General features: G+C 34.6%; 2 protein-coding genes across 2 annotated transcripts in view; one reads left to right on the forward strand and one right to left on the reverse strand.

Annotated features, from left to right (window-relative positions):
• Window positions 1-129: 129 nt before the first annotated feature.
• LOC130013170 (uncharacterized) overlaps window positions 130-22,525 on the reverse strand; it is a 31,783-nt gene continuing 9,387 nt past the window's right edge. Inside the window, exons 12-14 of the mRNA XM_056101851.1 lie at window positions 3,710-3,823; window positions 2,775-2,948; window positions 130-1,712 (exon numbers count right to left, since the gene is read on the reverse strand). Of these exons, the coding sequence (XP_055957826.1) occupies window positions 1,453-1,712; window positions 2,775-2,948; window positions 3,710-3,823 (548 nt within the window). The 3' untranslated portion in view covers window positions 130-1,452. The remainder of the gene's footprint in view (window positions 1,713-2,774; window positions 2,949-3,709; window positions 3,824-22,525) is intronic.
• Window positions 5,907-22,511, forward strand: LOC126823748 (uncharacterized). The gene is made up of 2 exons (XM_050552718.2): window positions 5,907-6,131; window positions 18,451-22,511. Exon 2 carries the CDS (start codon window positions 18,505-18,507, stop codon window positions 19,783-19,785), a length of 1,281 nt encoding a protein of 426 aa, XP_050408675.1. The 5' UTR covers window positions 5,907-6,131; window positions 18,451-18,504; the 3' UTR covers window positions 19,786-22,511.

Here is a 22,525-nt window from a genome sequence, read left to right on the forward strand (position 1 = left end):
ATCTAAACCACGCCAGTTGACTCAATGACAGACCTTATGATACAGCAGGCACGGAAACCATTCAGCAATCTAACCCCAATCTTATTTTTGGGGCACATTAAGGCAAATTGAGTAAACACAAAAAACAGCTGAATATCGTGGATAGAATTCATTTCTAGCTTAAATACACATGTAATTTGGCATATTATAAAAGAGCTTAATTTTTGAATTGACTACTCCTTGCAAGCTAAACACTATTACACTATAAAAGTATGAAAATAACTTAAAACTAAATAATGTCATGTTTGTCAAATATAAAATCAATACATTAATCAGACTTATTTCATTTTTTAAAAAAATATTTTATCAAATATCAATGATGTTAATTATGTCACTTTTTCTTACACAAAAAAATATTTGTATTTTTATACAATGTCTCCAATGACCAAGGGAACAAAATGATAATTTTCATAAAGCCTTAATAAATGAGTTAACAATAGTATTTCAACCAGTAATGACAAATAGTTGATGTTTTAAACTATTACTCGCCAGCTTTGAATTAGCTTTATTTAACGTCCGCTTCCACTGATGTGATAGTGCCAACTAATTTAAAGCATTAAAAAATATCTACTTAATATATTAGGTCGTATAATAATTACGGTCCTGACTCTCTCAGGCATATATCTTTACGACCGAAGCATAAAATTATATACAATCAATTAAAACAAATGTACAAATAACAATTACAAATTCAAAATATATGGGAATGTATGAAGAAAATAATAAATTACACATTAACAAACATAAACTGTTTATATAACAATACAATATAAACTTGGGCTTCTTTATATTAAATGCTTCTCTATATAAACTTGGGCTTCATTATAGTGAGACCTTTATGTAATACTTAAAGACTTCTCTATATAAGCTTGGGTTTTATTATAGAGAGGCCTTTATTATGATATGTAATACTTAAAGACTTCTCTACATAAACTAGGGTTTCATTATAAAGTGAGGCTTCTAAATAAACTGTAAAACACTGACATGTTGATGCCCTTTATATTTTATATGTAATAAATAAAGACATTTCTACATAAACTTTATAACACTGAAATTTTGAATGCAAGATTAATTTCACCAAAAAAATAACTGTATTTAATTTTAAAAAATATCATATTCAAAATTAACATACTTTGATTAAATTAATGATCAGAACTCTAAGATCATATTTTACTCAAGCCTACCAATACATTAACCACCTTTAAAATAAATTTACTTTCTATAACATTTATAATCTCAAATTCAGATACAAATTTATTTGTACATCCCCAATTTAATTGCATAACCACAATGAATAAAATAAATAAAATTTTCTTTTTTACCAACCGGCTAGGTTCTCGAACAGCTAGTACCTTCTGATGGGCTACATGAATATCACAGTAAAGGACATATTTACCCGTAGTTGTGAAAATATTACGCAAATTGAATATTAAATCTAAACTTTTGGTCTTTATCTTCTGTTAAATATGGATACCAAAATATCCAGTTGACATCCCAGACATTGTTAAATAGATTAAAACTCATCCCAGTCACATCTTTAAGAGGGGTCAATGGTAAAGGGAGTGTTGACAAGGAACCTGATGATGTTAATACTGTTGCTATGGCAGCATCTACAGAGTTTATCTCCATGCCTTTCATCTCCTTGTTAACATAAACAACACCTTTGTCAATTGCTAAAAAAAACCCCAGAAAACATTAGTGGTATTTGAACAGTGAAAAAAGGAAATGAAATGAAATGGGGTTTAACGTCCTACTGTTCTGCTCCTACTAAGCTAATGAATATGGGCAAACGCCATGTACCGTAGTGTGCTTACTGTGCTATGATGGAAATTTTGCCCGAACAGCGGCACTCTTATTTCGAATACCAACTGTCAAATGCTCTATATTACTTGCATGCCAATGTGTACACGGGACATAGGTTATTCGTCCCATCTAAATGACTAGACAACCGTCCCATCCTGAACCACTGATAAAAGGAAACCACGTCGGAAAATCCTGATGAACTTTCTTGGCCAACGTAGGGATCGAACACAGGACCTCCAGGTTAGCGAGCCAATGCCCTACTCACTGAGCCACCGTGGCTCCCAGTGAAAAAAGGGGAGAAAGAGAGAGAGAGAGAAATGGGGTTTAACATCCACTCGACACAAACTAGGTCATTTCGGGACTAACATATGGTTTAATTTTATTTCAAGAATTCGCATGCGCGTAGGGGTCTTTAGCAGTGGGAGAAAACCGGAGGACCCGGAGAAAACCCAAGAGGTTGGACAGGCGACCCTACTCCTTGCCACGTACAACCGGAGTGAAAAAAGGATAGTATTGATTATCGTGTACAGGTATATAGACTGCATGATCACTTTTTTGTCTCAGCATAGACATCCTGATGCATTCACATAGCTAACAATTTCTGAGGGTTTTTACCATTCTTATTCACAGAATTTTACTATAAAGAATTGAGTGCAAATGTATCAAAATTTTGCTATTGCCATACTTTTCTGAACCAACCAAGCTAATGAATCTTTGAGGGAAATCTTTATCAGACAGCAGAACTACTGTCTACTCTTATTTCAACTTTCAACTGTCAGGGTAAACACAGGACCTCATACGATCTGAAGGACTAGACACTTTTCCTTGTCAGTGCTCACTCATGTCTCCCTTCAAAACATTACAACAAAATTTCTTAGCAAAATTAAGTGAAAAGTTGTACCCATCACTAATAAAATGTATAACTTAATTACCATGATGTCTTTGACTGCCATTAATAACAACATCCAATGGATCTATTAATTGGTCTAGTTTATGCAAGAACCAATGATGATCATTAGATTGAGGTACAGGTTGAAATGAGAAGAAAATGGCTTCTGGTAGACGAGTTGGAGGTTTATCGAACCACTGAACAACAACAGAAACACCTAAAAATAAACACAAATAAATCATCCTAAATAACTCCATTAATAAAGAAAGGACCAATATGAAATGACCTGAAATGAAATTGAATTAATCGGTTATTTTTCCCATCTGAACAACTAGACACTGTTCCTTGCCAGGCACTCTGTCCTGCACCATTGACAAAAGGAAATCAAGTTGGAAAATCACAGGGAACTGTCTCTGCCAACACCCGGTTTGATCTCCTAGTTAGTGTGCCAACACCTTACTGAGTCACCTTGCAGTACCGGATCGGGGGGGGGGGGGATTGGGGCCCCCCACAATTCTGGGTCATACTAATATTTTATCCTGGACAGAACCAACCAGTACCTGGGCTGAGGGGGCAAGGATAGAGGCCTGGCCAGTAAGGGATATCAGGGGTCCCGGGACTGGTAGGTACCAACAGATGCACTGAAATTAATCCTAATTTTAAAAAAAAATTCCTGGAGGAAAACACCCTAGGCACTCAAGGGGGCGGAGTACATACTAGTACGATCCGCTGTCAGTACGAACAATTTGAACAAACAACAATGGGGCCCCCGCACAGTTGGTATGTCCCGGGCCCCCCACAAGGTTAATCCGTAACTGTCACCTTGGCTCACAAATATAGATAATAGATTAAGATAGTAGTCAGTCTTGTAAATAATATATCAGAATTAAATGAAAAGGGGTTTAACATCTTACTTTTCTGCACCCACTGGGCTAATGAAGAAAAGCAATTATGTCTGACAGTCAAGCGAAGACCTACCTGATTTTACATCATCAACCGAATACTGGACCCAGATATCTCTAGGTGCACCATAAGTTGTTGTAGCTTTACTATTCATCACACCAGAATTCACCAAAAAATCACAACTTCTATCTGAAATTACAAAAAAATAGTAATTCAAACAATTATCTCATGTGACAAAATCTAAAGAACTGTCAATAGATGTAGGTAGTTGCCATATGACTATATCTTATATCATTTCATCAACTTTATTTTGGCTGTTTCTTTTGATTTTTACATCATTGTCTTCTATCCAGATTGTTTAAGACCCTCAGCATATCCTTGGCTTTTCTGTGAGACTAAACATTTTAACTAGACTTTTTTTTGCTTTTCCCATTCATAGTCTTTGCCGTTTCATTTATTGGCAATCTTATTCCAAGAAAATAATTTATTTTATTTAATAACTCAGGCATTTTTCTGGCTTTCTCACAAGACTAAACAGATTTATCAATCATGATGTGTTGATGTCGGATATCACACCATCTTTGTCTTCTCCATTGTCCACTCTTAGTGCAAACTGATTCAATCAAATCAGATGGTTTTCAATAAAAATGCTGATTTTGGAATTATGAAAGACATGATCTATTTACAAAATCATATAATACTACGAGACTTAGTAAAGTAAACACTTTTTTTATTACCCTGCAATTTTCAACAAGATTTCACAAGTCATTTTCAAGCAGTGTTTGAAAACAACTTGAGAAATCTTGTTGAAACGTTGCAGTATAATAAACAGAGGTATTGTATCCATACTAAGTGGGGGATCATGGTGGCTAAGTGGGTAAGGCGCTGGCTCGCTAGCCTAGAGGTCAGGTGTTCAATTCCCTGCATTGGCAGAGAAAGTTCATCCAGATTTTCCGGCGTGGTTTCCCCTTGTCAGTGATGCAGGACGGAGGGCCTGACAAGGACAGCTGTCTAGTCGTTCGGATGGGACGAAAAACCGAGGTCCCGTGTACACATTGGCGTGCACATAAAAGAACCCATGGCAGTTGGAATTCGATATAAGAGTAGACCGTAGCGCCGCTGCCCGGGCAAAATTTCCCTCATATCACACTGTATGGCCTATGCCCATCTTCATTAGCCCAGTTTAGGAGCAGAACAGTAGGACGTTAAACCCCATTTCATTTTATTTCATTACCATACTAAGTGTCCTAGTAATATATTATAAGTCAATTTCTAAATGCCTGTCAAGGATTATAACATCATATAAGTCTTGTACATAGCACAGAGAACATCAGTAGGATGTGTCTATCCTATAGTTGTCCTTAATAGACAAAGACTATATAATCTCTGGAAATGAATTGTAAGACTGTGTTACCTTACTAGATATCTTTGATTTGGGTCAAATATAAAATTGTCTGTTTCATTAACTTTTACCTGTTGATTTATATGAAGGGTAACAATCTGTCTACCTAGAGGATTTCATGTCTGTAGATCAAGCCAGTATTAAGATATAACTGATTATGTGCTCCATTGTAGGGTGGAGTGGAGTGGGTTTCATATCCTACTTATCTCCATCAACTGGGCACATGCCGTAGTGTATGTATCTTGCTTTTGCGAAGTCAATTTTTATAAGCCTTTGGCTTGTTTCAGTATCCCGTGAATAAAATATTATTTACAAAAAAAAAAATTCACTGAATTCCAACTGTCAAGGTATCTCTTTATGTGCATGTCAGTGATTAAATGACTAGACCTCACTTTTTTGTTCCATCTGAACGACTAGACATTTAATTTGTTTGCTATGCCTTCTGTCCTACCCTACTGATAAGAGAAAAGTAGGCTGGAACATCACAAGGAACTTTCTCACCAACATCGGGATCAAACCTACTTGGGCCTCCTAGTTAGTGAACCAGTGTATTTACTCACTGAGCCACCACAGCTTTAACTAGAAAATCAACAAAGACAATTTCACATATGGTTTTCCCAACTTCAGAACTTTTCAGAACTTAGTTCTAGTTTGAGTGTTTTTCAGGTTAAATACTGACACTGACAATTTCTAAGAATTATGACATCATTGGAAACTTATTCTCAGTAATGGTCCTATAAACAGTTTAAATCAATAAGGGATCAAATTACTTGTAATACAAACGATCATAAACCAAAAGTTATTAATTCTACTTTGTGACAAGTTATTTATATATTTGACAAGGTATAGATTTATTTAGTTATAGCTTAGACCTACACAGCCAATTAACCATTGAACTATTGACTTAGTTAATCTCATGAGAAGGAAAGAAAGTGAAAGTCAATCAGATTTTTTCAGCAGTAAGCCAATGACTGAGGTAGACAATATTGAGTTAAATATTTCTATTAATATCCTACGAGCATTTGGTTTAGTCGTCTGCTAGACGACAGTTGGGCATGTATTAAAGCAGGTTTACGGATAATTAATCATATAAAGGTAATTAATTTCATATTTTAACATATATTTAGACTACTTATATTAAACTATTCTCTATAGATTTGATATTAAAGAAGGGATTTATTGTTTACTATTCATTTTCTATTTTAACATATAGACTAACGGATAATTAATAATATAAAGGTAATTAATTTCACATTTTAACATATATTTAGACTACTTATATTAAACTATTCTCTATAGATTTGATATTAAATAAGGGATTTATTGTTTACTATTCATTTTCTATTTTAACATATGGACTAACGGATAATTAATAATATAAAGGTAATTAATTTCATATTTTAACATATATTTAGACTACTTATATTAAACTATTCTCTATAGATTTGATATTAAAGAAGGGATTTATTGTTTACTATTCATTTTATATTTTAACATATAGACTAACGGATAATTAATAATATAAAGGTAATTAATTTCACATTTTAACATATATTTAGACTACCTAGATTTGATATTAAAGAAGGGATTTACTGTTTACTATTTATTTTATATTTTAACATACAGGCTAAGTCCTATTAAACTAAACACTAATGATCAGATTTATTTTTCAGCATTCATGTTTGATGTGACTCCCATTTTTGTGTTATAGGTTTTAATCTTAAATACCTGACCCTGACCCTAACCCTAACCCAACCCTAATAGAAAGTAGGAAGTTCCATGTGGACACGGTAGGGACGGCTAACTGCTAGTTTTTCGGTGGAAAAGTGATGGAAACAGAAAAGGGAGTCAGATCAAACATGATTGCCTATTTTTCTGGTGTTGATATCAAAGAATGGATTGTAGGCTACTGTTTTTTCAGATAATTTAGAATACACAAATAAAATGATTTTCACATAAACTCTTAAGCTGATATGTTTATTGCCGTATACTAGCATTGAGGTAAAAAAAAAAAAAAAAAGCTGCTGACATTGTTCAGTGTTTTGCTGTAATTTTCTGTTCTATATTGTAAAATAATATCTGACTTCAATAATGGCTTCAAATCTAATCATTTCTACTTGGATTTGATCTTATATAAATTAAACAATAATTCATCAACTCATTAGGGGGGTTGGGATGGCCTAGTGGTCTAGAGTGTCACGCTTCGACCTCTAGTTGGCCGGTCACCTCTGGCTTGCGGCTGTGGTTTCGATCCCAGGTGTGAGCGTATGTGGCTTGGAGATAGGGGCGCCTTCTCAACCTCGTGGGTTTACTCCGGGTACTCCGGTTTCCTCCCACAGCAAAGACCCCTGCGCGTGCGCTAAGATCATTAAAATGAACTTGTCTGCGATATCACCTTCGGTGGAAGAGGACGTTAAACGCTAAGAACAACAACAACATCAACTCATTACAGGAGCTGTGGTGGCTCAATGATTAAGACGTATGATATTAACATTTAAACCCCATTTTATTTCCTTTCATTGACTCACTACAAATTCAGTAATTTTTTAGTGTCTATTATTAGTCATAATGTAATCAAGTTGCTGAAAAGAAACTGAAAGTGTTATTAGAGTTTTTTTCATTGGAACCTACTAGAAATATAGCGTGACATCATACACTCCTTTTACCCTGGAGCTATAGCAACAATAATGCCATGCTCTATTACACAACTACATTGTACATGGTCTATACCCGAGTATGGTAAAGACAACATATATGTGTAAGCTGAATATATATAGCTGATTTCATTATTACATGATATTTGGTGTATATATAAAGTATATTTTATAATATCTACAGTAGACCAGACTTTCTTACACCACTCAATTAGATACATCCAGTTAATCATCTAATCATTCAATAATTTAAATACCCAGTACAAATACATATACTGTACATAAAATAAGTGACTTCTGTGTTTTCCTGGGGGGGGGGGGGGTCGGGGGCAAATAGTTTGATCATAAAGTCTGTCATTGAGTCAAGTGGCTTTGTTTTGATTCCCTGCTGGTATGTGACAAGGAGTAGGGTTGCCTGTCCAACCGCATGGGTTTTCTCTGGGTACTCTGGTTTCCTCCCACTGCTAAGACTCCTATCCACTAGAGAATTATTGAAATCGTTCGTTCGTTCGTTCTTGGTGTTTAACGTCTGCTTCCACATAAGTGATATCGCAGACAAGACATAGGAGAGCCGAAGCTGATTCCTGTTTTTTAGAATATGATTTTGCAATCTTTCCATTTGGCCTTAGGCCATGGATTTGGTTTAGTGGGAAGTTCTTCCCTTTATCTAATATAAAACATATCGTTTGGTAGATGATTACGTCTGCTTCTGGATTGGTAGATGTCATCGTTTTAGTGTTTAGGTGGAGGCCTGTCTTATCGTGGCCTCCCCTTACTCCACTATCCCACTCTCTGGGTTTGGTATCAGTTTTATTTGCGGAATAGTGTTTAGGTGCCGAGTTCGTCTGACCGTAACTCCCCCTTACTCCACTATCCTGCTAGTTTGGTAGATGTCATCTTTGTGGGGTTTGTGTTTAGGTGCCAGGCCCGTCTCATCATGACCTCCCCTTACTCCACTATCCCATTCTGTAGGTTTGGTGTCTGTTTTTGGTGGAATAGTGTTTAGATGCCGAGTCCGTCTGATCGTGACTCCCCCTTACTCCACTATCCTGCCAGTTTGGTATAAATCCCCTATGTAGTTTAGTGTTTAGATGCCGGGCCCGCCTAACCGTGACCCCCTCTTACTTCACTATTCTACTTAGTCCAACTGTGTCCATTAGGGCGTGGATTTGTTCCAAGATTTGCAGTTTCAGATCTGGTCTCGGGAAGAGTAGGTTCTTAGTGTTGAATGGTATGTTGTTGGTCTCCATTGTTCTCACTAGTTCCCTTCTCTCCTCCTCGTATACCTCGCAGTCTACCAGGACATGGTTGGTGGTACATTCTTCTCCGCACTCGCAGATGATGACTTGGTGTTTGTAGTCTCGCAGCCGCTCTTTCACCCTTAGCTTCGATATAAGTCTACAAGTATCTCTTTTAGGGTGATTGAGTGTTGTCTTTGTGTAGATCTTGTCATCCAGCCGGAATCTGTATGTGTCAAGTTAACGAGATTTAATTCCCAGATTGAATTGACCTGTCTTTTGACCATACTGTAGATTTCCGTGGTGCTGTAGTCAATGGTGCGGAGTGGTGCTGTGTCCTTGAGACCTTCATTGGCGAGTCGATTTGCCTCCTCGTTTCCTCTTATGTTGACATGTGATGGAATCCACACGAGTTCTACTTTGCTTCCCTTCTCTATAACCCTCTGGTACAGCTGCCTGATTTCCAAAATGACTTCTGGTCTTGAGTCCGAGTTGTCATTTTGGATTGAAATCAGACTGCTCAGAGAGTCGCTTGGAATGACGAACTTACTAGTCTTTTGATGGGAAATCCATGATATAGCATCACGAATATATCAGAGAGTCTGTATGTATTAGAGGTGTAAAGTATATTGTGTTTTACTTCTATAGTTTTATTTAGTTTTCCTACATGTATATTTATTTTTATTACAAATTTTATTGAATTGTATTGTACAGCGCATCAGAACATGTTTTTGGAAAATAGCGCTCTATAAATGTTAATAATAATACTATTAAAGTGCAGGCCTTCACGTAAAAGGAGCGATTTCGCTCTCGCTCTCCTGGACGTGCCTGGATGTCAGTCGAGGTGCGCTTTTTATAGCTCTCCTCAATGTCTAATTTGACTCCCCTCAAAGAAAATAATCAGGAAAAATATACTGGTAACGAAAAATACTGTCAATATCATATCGACAATCAACTTGCTTGTCGGCTACAATAACCATTAACAGCATACCTTAGTGAGAATCCGCCATCCGTTTCATAATCCAAGTAATTTTGATAATTCGGCAAAAAAAAATCCAACAAGTCTGCTGGTTATTCATAACAGGTCCACTAAGACATCTCGCTCCGCATGGATTGTGAATCTCGTGCTTCGCGCCCCGTCTTCGACTCTCGATCCGTACGAATTCTAGGTAGATATGAAAATAATAATTGGATAATGCATTTTAATTATGGTTTCACTGACCCGTTGTTAGTTAAATTTAAATATTCATTGAATAATCCCTGATAGAACACCGGATATCCCGAGAAACAAATATTAATAACTAATATATTTTTCCGTCAAGATCTTCGATGCTTTCAGATTCCCGATAACACGTGACATGCATTGGTTGGAATTAGGTCAATAAACCAGCATTGCAATAGTGTTTTAGTTTTATTCAATTTTATTTCTTACACATGCTGACAGGGATTTATCCTTAAAAATATTGCCCTTTTTATTTAAGGCCATGGCATAGTCGTACGGAATTTTATTTTATATAAAGCAATTTCAATCATGGGAGTCACGTGATCATTGTGTGGCTTGTCTTTCATCCACGAATGAAAAAAATATTGTAAGTTACGTGATAGACAAAAACATTATATATTTGTGTTTTAAATATGAAGAAATGTCATGCTGTCGCATCAGCTTATTTTCGTCGTAGTAGATAAATCCTAATTTCGATCGACTGATGATAAACGAAGACACTAGTCTATTCAGGAACATTACTGACTTGAACTTGATGAAGTCAGATATTAAAGTTAACGGGAGCTTCGAATTTCCCTGTTTCTTACCGGGACCTCATTTGACCCAATTCTGGCCGGTTGGTTTCGAAATGGATTAAAATCTCTGGACTTTTATCACAAATGCTAACAAAGCTCTCCTCAAGAGATTCAGAAGAGCGATTTCCTCTTTTTCCAATTTCAGGAGAGCTTTTTTTTGACTCCCCAGGAATTTATTCACGTGAAGGCCTGGAAGTGTGAAGTATATGAGAGAGTTTATGTATATTAGTTTTACTTATAATATTCAATAAGCCACATTAGTGAGTATATGCGCATTTCTTGATATATGCACTGAATGAATAATACTTTTTAAAATACTGTGTTTTATGCCTGGGGCAGATTAGGGTAATAATCAAATTTACAAAATTAGCTTTACTAGTAGTATGCAATTAATTTTAGCTAAATTGGTTTTAGGCCTACTTAAATAAATATGATTTAAACAATATTTTATTCAAATAAGATAAGTGTTGTATACATATACAATTCTGAAGGTAAGGATTCAAAAACAAGCCAAGGCTTATATTAATTCGTCTCCTTATATATTAAGTATACTACAAATACAACTGTGATATATACACTTCTCATACAAATACATTTAACGGTACAATATTTAATATTCACACTAATCGTGCATGCAAGTAATTTAACAGTTAGTGTCACTTACATTGCCTTACTATTTCATAATACGCTTGCCTTGCATCATGTTTTGTGGACGTCAGATGTATATTAACCGAAAAGTAATTAATTTAGATGGTATTTTACGATGGTTATTGTAGTCTTTTAGATAAATGTATAAATGTGTGGACTGTATTGAAAATGTGCGTATTTATTTGTAAGGTATTATTGCTATCACCATTGGTTAACGTTTGTAAGTTAATAAAAATATTTGGTAATGTATTTATAGTTTGGAATCTAACATTGGTAAATTTTGGACAATATAATAAATAATGTTCCGTATCCTCTATGTAGTGGCCACATGAACATGCTGGGTTGTCCGTTAAGTGCATGACGAATTTATGGTAGTTTAAGTTACTTTTATTGTGACGCAGTTTTGTATGGATTATTTGAGAAGAACGCTTTCCGGTGTAAAAATATTTAGGTACTAATTTATCATCATTGGTTAACTGTGCTTTAAAAAGTTTTATACTAGGGCATGCTTTCATATGCTCGGGTAAATTATTCCAGTCTTTTATTACGGACGGTAAAAAGGAGTTTTTATAAAATGTAGTATTAGCAAGAATATTTCTATATAGTTGTGAATTCCGCGTTTCGTAAGGGTTTACGTCCGAAGATTTGTGAGGAACTAGAATAGACAAGTAACCTGGAGTTATTTTATTCACCATTTTGTAAAATAAAATTAGTTTATGACGATATCGTCTAGTTTCAAGCGAAGTGAATCCGGATTCTTTATACAATAGATAATGAGATGTACCTCTCACTAATCCAGTAATTGTTCTAAGTGCATCAAGGTTTAAGTTTTCAAGTACAGTACTTTCGTGTTTAGTACAGTTATTCCAGATTACGTCACCGTAATCGAATAACGGTAGTATAAATGCTTTATATATTGTCTCAAGAGACCTTCTGTTTAAACGATATTTTAAACTTCTGAAACAATCTATAAATTTACTCACTTTAGTCACAATATAATTAATATGAGCAGTCCAATTACAATTACTACTTAAATAAACTCCCAGATGCTTGTGGTCTTTGATATCAGTTAGTGCTGTTCCATCAAAGTAAAGATCAATACGGGTAGGGTTTTGTTTTCTCGAGAATGTAATAGTTTTTGTTTTCTGCGGATTAAAGTTAATTTTCCAACTTTTCGACCAGTTACTTAGTTTCTTTAAGTCTTCATTTAGAAGGGATTGACATCCTATTGGATCATCGATTACCATGTATAGGGACGTGTCGTCCGCAAAAAGACGGATATTTGCATTTATTCCACGCGTAATATCGTTTACATAAATCAAAAATAGAAGAGGCCCGAGTACCGAGCCTTGTGGTACTCCAGACCTTATCATGAGGACATCAGAGCTTTGATTGCGGATTACAACTGACTGTTGACGGTTTTGTAGGTAATTTTCAATTAATTTAAGTAATTTTCCCCGAATACCAATAGAGTTTAATTTATAGATGAGACCCTTGTGCCAAACACGGTCGAATGCCTTACTAACATCACAGAATATGGACTTTACTTCTTTACCGTTATCAAGCGAACGACAAATTTGGTCATATAAGTCAACCAATTGGAAAATTGTAGAGTCATTACTTCTGAAACCAGATTGGAGCGGAGTCAAGATATCATGACTAATAAGAAAATTGTTAATATATTTAAAAATACATTTCTCAAAGATTTTACCTAAGGTTGATAATAGAGATATTGGTCTATAATTTTGAGGGTCATGTCTGTCACCATGCTTGTGGATCGGTACTACGCTGGCTTCTTTCCAACAGTTGGGAAAAGTGACGTTATCAATTAGGAAATTGAAAAGTTTGGTTAAGGGTCTGCATAAGCTTTTAGCACACGATTTTAATATCAAATTATTTATATTGTCAGGCCCGGGGGCCTTTTTAAGGCAGACTGAAGTTAATATATCATGCACTTCGGAAGAAGTCATCAATATGTATTCGATGGAGAAATCATTAAATGGTAATGTCGGCGGCTCATCGTCTATGTCGCTTAGTTGGTTGTTACTAACAAAGACATTATTTAAAATATTTGCCTTATCGTTCGTATCGTAAAATATCGTGTTATTAAAATGGAGAGGAGGTATTTCTTTGATCGAGTTACCTTGTTTAATGGAAATTGATTTGACAAGTCGCCACCAATTATTCTCACTGAAATTATTCTCTGAAATGTTTTGGTCAAGTTTATCATAGTATAATTGTTTCGATTTGCGAATTTCAGAAATAACAAAGTTGCGATACGATCTGAAATTTTCCCAAGATTCATACGTGTTATGACGTTTCGAGTGACGATGTATACGGTTTCTTTTGCGTATGATTTTCCTCAAATGACCATTCATCCACGGCGCATCACGAGGGCGTATTATCACGGTTTTGTGTGGGGTGTAATCTTCAATGGCTTTAATCAACACACCAGAAAAGGCATCGGTCAAATTATTAGAGGATTCGTCTATCTCAAAAATACTTTGCCAATTTAATGCTTCAAGGTGCCTATTCAATTCTTCAAAATCAATTTTAGAATATGACCATATAGTTCTAGTGTAGTTTTTCGGTTGGGGGTTATCAAAAGTAAGAAACACTTTAACCGGGCAGTGGTCGCTCAGGCTTGCTTCAAGAACATTTGTTGAGTAAACGAAATCGGGACAGCTAACTAAAACGAGATCCAGTAAAGTGGAAGAGTGGGGTGTGATTCGTGTTGGGTCTCTAACGAGTTGGGCTAAGTTAAAGCGTTTTATAATATCAAATAATCTGGATGGTGTATTTAACCTAAGGTTAACGTTAAAATCGCCTACAATAAGACAAGGTTTGTTTTCAGCTTTAGCTAGTGAGACACTATTTGCTATTCGGTCCCAGTAATCAATGGTGGAGCTAGGTTTCCTGTAAAAACAGCCAACGAGAACGGTTTTAATCTTAGTTTTGATCTCAACCCATACCGCTTCAAGATTTGGTATATGAAGATCAGGTCTAGGTTTGTAAAATAGAGAGCTTTTAACATAAATCCCCACCCCGCCAAATCCATCATCACGGTTACGTAGTACAGGTAAATGAAAACCATCTATGTTTAAGTTTTCTACTTTTGAGTCTTTACCTAACCATGTTTCGGAAAATGCCAAGATATCATTATCGGAAAATTCTGCTTGTATAAGATCAAGTTTCTGTGAGATACTACGTACATTTAAGTATAAGAGACTCAGATGTTTATCTGGTCCCGGATTGGGCTGTATGTTGCCACTAAGTAAAAGTAAGGTATAAATTATTAATGACAAAATAATCGTATTTTCAATACCGACGGAAGTAGGTATAATACATCTGACATTTTCATGAGCAAATATAACTGTAGTATGAAAGGCATGTAATACTTCTTCTGCCCATTTCTTCAATAAGGCTATTTCATTAGCGATTGTTTTGAAATGATGCTTTGTTTTAAACAAATGGGCGAAGAAGAAGCAATGTTAAATGTGACAACAGATATTAAGTAGCACGAAATTTTAGATGGAGAAATACAATAAAGTTGGTCAATTTTAAAACAATGCGTTGATGTTATATGTTGTGAAGTGCACATAATAAGGCATATTAGATTTATTTTGAAGGTAATTAACAAAATAACGGAAATGAACAGTAAAATCTTTTGAATAAGACAATAATTACTAAATATAAGAAGATAACTAATAGAGTAACATATGTACATATTTCCCAAGTATTCTCTTGGGTTTCTTATCAATCAACAGTAGGGTAACATGTGAAGTTTAAGGCTCGGAGCGATTATGGTGTATCCTACAAAACATATGCAGGGACCCCTATCTGAAAAACCACATTATGCTGTTTCAGTATATAGTTGCTGCTAAAGTTGTGTTTTAATAGATTATTTCATATACACGCTCTTAACAATAGGATCAATTCATCAACAATATGACGATAGTAGGGGCATGCAAGAAACCATAATGTTATATTTGCACTTTAAATAATTAATTGGTAGGCAGTCTTTGTTCTACAAGCTTCAATATATTGGGCTGGTGTACTTTGTTTTTTGGAAGAGTGACTCTTTCGTCCAGGCCTAGTGAATTATAACAATATGTAATGATATAACTTTCGTTGACTTGACGATTTTATGTGCAAGTGCAAGACTAATCCATTGGTTTAAGGTGACAGTACTCACAGGCAATTCTAATAAAGAATAAAGTATAGATTGACATGTAACCCATGCCATTTAACCTATGACAATTAATTTCATACACGTGTATGTTTATAAACAAGGTTGTTTATTTTGATGATGGCCTAGTTAATTATAACAACACATGTTAAGAAAACATCTGCTGACCTATAACGATTGTCTATGCATGACTAATTCCGCAGTTAAAGTGGCAATACTACACACTATAACAACGAGTAAGGTTTAAATGACATACAACCTATGACAAGTTTGTACGAAGCATATTTAGAATTTTGTACAGATCACAATTTATATAAATATGAAGAGTATCGTGGGTGTAAGTAATATATTTTTATAGAATTTTATTTAGCAAGCCATTTTATAAATCTATATTATTAACGTCAACAAATATAGATATTTGACAAGTCATATCTGACACAATCTAAATAAATGTGAGATGTAATTGTGAAAGTTAATAAAAAAAAAATAACCAAATTGCTTGGGGAAGAAACTTCAATTAAATAGTGAGTAAATTTAAAGGAAAATATAGATTTTGTATTATGTTAGAAAAAATAGTCAAATAGTAATTTATCTAAAGCAGAATATGTTTTATGTTAGAAAAAAAACAAACTAAAGCCAATACTTTATCTTAATCAAAGCAGCTTTCATTAGCTGATTAGTTTTAATAAATTTTATCAAATGATTACATTTTATCCATAGAAGTATTAAATGTACAAGATTAAAATTTTGTCAATTTAAGTAGCTTACATAAAGTAATTAAAAACAAGTTATTTTCTTCAATATCTGATTGACACTCTAAGACAGAATAAGACAGACTACCTTTAAACGTGTAAGGAAATGAAATGAAATTGTGTTTAACGTAATGATGTCCTTCTCCTACTGGGCAAATAAAGACAGGCATACGCCATGCAGTGGTGTGCTATGAGGAAAATTTTTTTTACCTGTCAGTGGCGCTACAGCCTATTCTTATTTTGAATTCCAACTGTCATGGGTTCTTTTATGTGCACACCAATGTGTACATAGGACCTCATTATTTTTTGTCCCATTCAAACAACTATAGATTGTCCCTTGCCAGGCCATTCGTCCTACACTGCTGACAAGGGGGAACCACGCCTTAAAATTCCGATGAACTTTCTTGGTCAACGCAGGGATCAAACAACAGGGTTAGCAAGTCAACATCCTACTCAAAAAAATAAACTAAAATAGTTCAAGAATTAAGCCTTTTTTTATTAACCTAGAGCAGAAATAGCATCAGGGTTTCAACATCCAGCCAATTAAAGTACTGCACCATTGAAATATTTTGATGAAGGTTTTTGTGAATAAGGCCCCTTTAATATGAAGTAAAGAATTCCTTTAATAAGTATTGTTAGCATATAGTAATATATGGTATACATTTACCTACTGTAACATATTGTATCATACATATGGTACATATTAAACTAACATGTGACAAAAACCAACAATCTTTATAACTCGTATGATACAACATTAGTTTCCGACATCTACCTTATGGTACTATAGGCTATCTATAATTTCAAGGATATTACGGTTTATCCAATTCATGTATGCTTTGAAAGAAAAGGTAGGTTTTTGTATTCAATATCAATTTTTTGCTCAATATGTTAATCGCTATTGACAGAATCTTTGATTTTCCATTATAAAGTAATAATTTAGCGACTCAACAAAGGATATCTTACAATCTGATTAAAACACAGATCCTATTTCGTTTCGTTTTTTATATTTCAAAATTTTATGTTCTGGATGACATGACAAGTTTTTGGCGTGAGTTGCATGGAACTGTGGCTAACCCACTCAAATGTCTGATGTCATAGGGTCAAAAGTCGCTTGTATGACCTCCTACACGACCTCCCACTACAACTGGTCAGATCTTGAAAATTTTGTGTTCTGGATGATTGACGAGTTTTTGGCATGAGGTGCATGGAACTGTGGCTAACCCACTCAAATGTCTGATGTCATAGGGTCAAAAGTCGCTTGTATGACGTCTGACACGACCTCCTACTACAACTGGTCAGATCTTCATGTAGTAGAGGCCATCGAAAGTATAAAAAAAAAACGAAATATAGATCAGATTGGATATCATAATAAAGCTGCCTGTAAACATTTCAAGTAAAAACATTTTGTATTACCAGTAACCTATTTAAAATAAGAAAATAAAATGACTTATGGCTACATTTTAATAACCCTTTCAGTAGGACGTTAAATTACATTTCAATCATTTAATTACTTTTATTATAGGGATGGAGAATTATTATTGCAAAAATTTGTTGTAAAATTTGCCAGCTGAAAAAAAAAACAGTGACTATTTCTACTTACAAAAGATGACATTCTAACAGACCCTAATAGTAGCATGAACTTGATTTCCCCACCAAACTACAAACAAACGATGAAGTCAAGTTTTAAGAGTTTGTGAGGATAGGATCTGTACCACCAAAGAATTAGTATGGTCTAGTTTTAGGGGAAAAAATGGTGTTTATCCTTCATTTGTGAAACAAACACATACGCAATTTAACAAGTTGATGTTTGTACAAAGTCGCATTAGATAGCTTGATTGCCAAACTAATGATTGATGTTACCAATATCATTTGAGATAGGCTTTTTTTGTGCATATTTTTTATATATTATTTGAAACCAGGATTAGTTTACCGACCTCCAGAACAGACCCTAATATGGGCGATGTTAGTAATGGCTGTCATCAGCACCATTTTGTTGATTTTCAAAATATTTACTTCATGTCAAGTGATTCAAATTGTATTCTTAAGTACCAAGTATAAATTGAAATTTTTTTAACAACTCGGCAGAACAAATTAATATTTTATTTAATCAAAAATCCCTTTTTTGTATTTCAGGTGAAAAGAATTAAGTAAAAGTACCTGTACGTTTGAAGAAAACCAAAATAAAATATGGGAGTAAACAGTCAACAATTTCAGCTCGGTCTGTTGATCGTTACTCTAGTGGTTGATGTTGCAGATATTATTTGCGATTGGCTATTTTTTGTACATATATATTATCTGGAACCAGGATTAGTTTACGGCCCCCCAAAACAAGCCGTAATATGGGCGCTGTTAGCAATGGCTGTGATCGGATCTATTTTCTTGATTTTTGAAATGGCTAATTCATGTCATGGGATTTGTAGTGGACAGGCATGGGTGTGTACCGACTGTGTCTCTCTCGCTACTGTCTGGTTCGCTGATTTACCACAACTGATCCTCAGCTTGATAATCGCTGCTTGTCGTGAAGATCCTGTCAGCATATTCCAGCTGAGCAAAGCATCTGTGGTTCTACTTGCCATGTTAATCCGACTACTTCTATATTTTGTGCGGTACTGTAATAAGGAATCCTTTAAAGAAGCCAGCAAACATAATCCGGCAAGAGCATCTGTTGTCAAGATTCGTTTAGTTATTTTCCTTGGACTTCTTCTAAATATTCTTGCATCTGTCCAAATTTTCCTTTTTACTCAAACCAATCTAACAGATAATGGTATCTCCATTTCAACTCCGTCATCAGCCTTCGATCACGAATTTGATAACGATCGATATTTTAAAAATGTCAGTATATTGTTTCATCACCCAACTTTTATATATAATGGGCAAAATTCGAATGACAATTTTATGCGACTAATAAAAATAAACAATTTACTTTATAATCCTGACAAAAAATACTTTTTTAATTATGAATATCAAAGTACCAGCACTGATTTGAAGATGGTGATTTGGAAAACAACAGATTCAGAACCATGGCAACCAATGGAATGTTATATGATTAATAAAACTACAAAACAGATCACCGTTGGGACAAACTGTGCTTTTTTCATAATCGGCCCTTACACAGAATCCATCTTTTTTGCATTTGAATTTGACGCTCCACATGGTCTTTTTGCTAAACAGCTAATCGGAGATATAAAATACAATGCCAAGGTCAACAACAATATCGAATGTAAAACTCTTCAAAACATCAAAGAAAGTATGGGGTCTGACGTTTCACTGGCTGTTCACTATTACAGGACAACTTTATCAGATGTAAATCATCTCATTCAAGTCTCGGGTCAAGCTACTTTTTACGGCACTAAGAATTTGACGGATATCAAAACTGTCTGGAAGACCGGATGGTGTAATTGTGAAAGTACAGGAGCATTAGCACCACATCAAGATACATCTGTTATTACTCCATGTTCCAGATCCTAAACAATATTTATTTATTCATAAAAATACAACTTTATGGTTTACTACTTCTTGGTTTATTTACATGCCATGTTTCAATACTCTTACAGGTATCTTTATCAAGCATTAATAGTATACCTCTACTTCTAAATGTCATTTAAGAATAATATTTATTTATTTTATATTAGTTTTTAGAGGAATATGTTTATGTGTGATTTAATGGAACTGAAGAGGACAAATGCTCATCTGGAATTCAACATTTATCTCAAAAGCAAGACTGAAAGAAATATTTGTTATAACTATAAGTGTTGATAAAAAAAAAAACCCACATGAAATTAACTCAACTATTATTATTTTCAAAATGTAAAATATCAAATAAAGAGAAGAACAGTTCTCCCAATTTTAAGTAAACATTGGAACTCTTCAATAAGGTCACAATTTTAAGTAAACACTGGAATAACTATTCAATAAGGTCACAATTTTAAGTAAACATCGGAACTACTCAATAAGGTCACAATTTTAAGTAAACATTGGGACTACTCAATAAGGTCACAATTCTAAGTAAACATTATAACAACCGGTATAGGAAGTGACAATAATTCTCATACTAGATTTGTTACAACCAAAACATTGTCACTTAAAGTTATTGCGCTTTAGAAGTCTTCATAATTTTAGATTTGATGTGATTTGGCTACAGAGGTACATCAGACATGTTCCAATTAGACTGTATTCAACTCTGAAATATACCTGCCAAGAGATATAGGGATGGTTTTGTTTTTGTGGTTTTCTTGGAGTTTAAACAATGCCTGTGATATATATACCATAATCTAAGTAGTTCAGTATTTTGTTTTTTTCAGTAATTAGCCGAGTCAAATGTTATTATCAATATGATATTAGTCTAAATCAATTACTTTCATTTTCTTTGTGAAAGTTATAATAACTCTTTGAACTCTAATTATATTATATACATTTTTAAATAAATGTACACAAAACTCTACCAATCTTCAAACTTATGTTTTCGAATCCCCGGCTGTACGTGACAAGGAGTAGGGTCGCCTGTCCAGCCTCGTGGGTTATCTCCGGGTCCTCCGGTTTCCTCCCACTGCTACAGACCCCTACGCGCAAGCAAATTATTGAAATAAAATTAAACCATATGTTAGTCCCGAAATGACCTAGTTTGTGTCGAGTGGACGTTAAACCCCATTTCTCTCTCTTTCTCTCTCAAACTTATGTGTTGATGGATTTACGGTACATTTGTATGTTTTATTTATGTCATGTATGTATATTTTATCAATTAAAGCAGATGATCCTTCTTTGCATTTTTCAGACAATATCTGATTTTACACAGCTTAATCCATGCTAAAATATACTCTAGTTGATTATTCAACATTTAATTAAGAAAACAAAATCAAAATATCAAAATTAGATTATCTCCAGATTTGGATAAATCTGATTAAAAGAGACACATCAAAAGTTTCAATGGAAATATCGTATTACAGGGGTGCCAAACTTATCAATCCATAGTACCTTTGTAAATATTGATCAGAATTGAACCATTTTTGAACTAAAACTCATTTTTACAAATCCCTAAAATGACTATCAAAGATTTTAAGTAATCCATTTACTATATAACATATATGTTATTTCATTTAAGTTATCTAATAACTATATGACATGTATATATGTTTTATTTAAGTAGGGGACCACGGTGGCTAAGTGGGTAAGACGCTGTCTCGCTGGCCTGGAGCTCGGGTATTCGATCCCTGCATTGGCCGAGAAAGTGCATCCAGATTTTGTGGCGTGGTTCCCCCTTGTCAGTGATGCAGGACGGAGAGCCTGACAAAGACAGCTGTCTAATCGTTCAGATGTGACGAAAATCCGAGGTCCCGTGTACACATTGGCGTGCAGGTAAAAGATCCCTTGACAGTTGGAATTCGATAAAAGGGTAGCCCGTAGTACCACTGTCTGGACAAAATTTCCCGCATAGCACACTGTATGGCATATGCCCATCTCCATTAGCCCAGTTCGGAGCAGAACAGTAGGATGTTAAACCCCATTTCATTTTATTTCATTTAAGTAATCTAATAACTAAATGACATGTGTCTGTTTCATTTATGTAATCTAATAACCATGTGACATGCATGCATGGTTTATTTAAGTAATTCAGTTACTATATGACATGTATACGTTTTATTTAAGTATTTCAGTTACAATATGACACGTATGTATATTTCATTTAAGTTATCTAATAACTATTTGACTTGTATGTATGGTTTATTTATGTAATTCAGTTACTATATGACATGTATGTTTTATTTAGGTGTTCTAGTTACTATATGACATGTTACTAGGATGTTCTTCACCCACGCTGAGGCCCTATAACTCTACTACTGTAGCCTGATGTGTTTGTAAATATGAATATTGTAGAATAAAAGTATTTAAAATTGTGCAACATGCTTTTAAACTTGATACTAATATTTGATTTCTGATATATCAATTAAGTACTGCTTCATCTGAAGACAGAATGGTAAATAAGACCCAATGAGTAGGGATGGGAAAGAGTGACAGAGATATGTGGTTTAATGTCATTAGGGACTAACATATGGTTCAATTTTATTTCAATAATTCACTTGCGTGTAAGGGTCTTATGCAGTGGGAGGAAACCAGAGGACCCAGAGAAAACCCATGAGTTTGGACAGGTGACCATACTCCTTGTCACGTACAAGTGGGAATTGAAACCATACAACTCTGCGCATTGACAGAC

This window comes from Patella vulgata, chromosome 6, assembly GCF_932274485.2.
Source record: "Patella vulgata chromosome 6, xgPatVulg1.2, whole genome shotgun sequence".
Taxonomy (NCBI): domain Eukaryota; kingdom Metazoa; phylum Mollusca; class Gastropoda; family Patellidae; genus Patella; species Patella vulgata.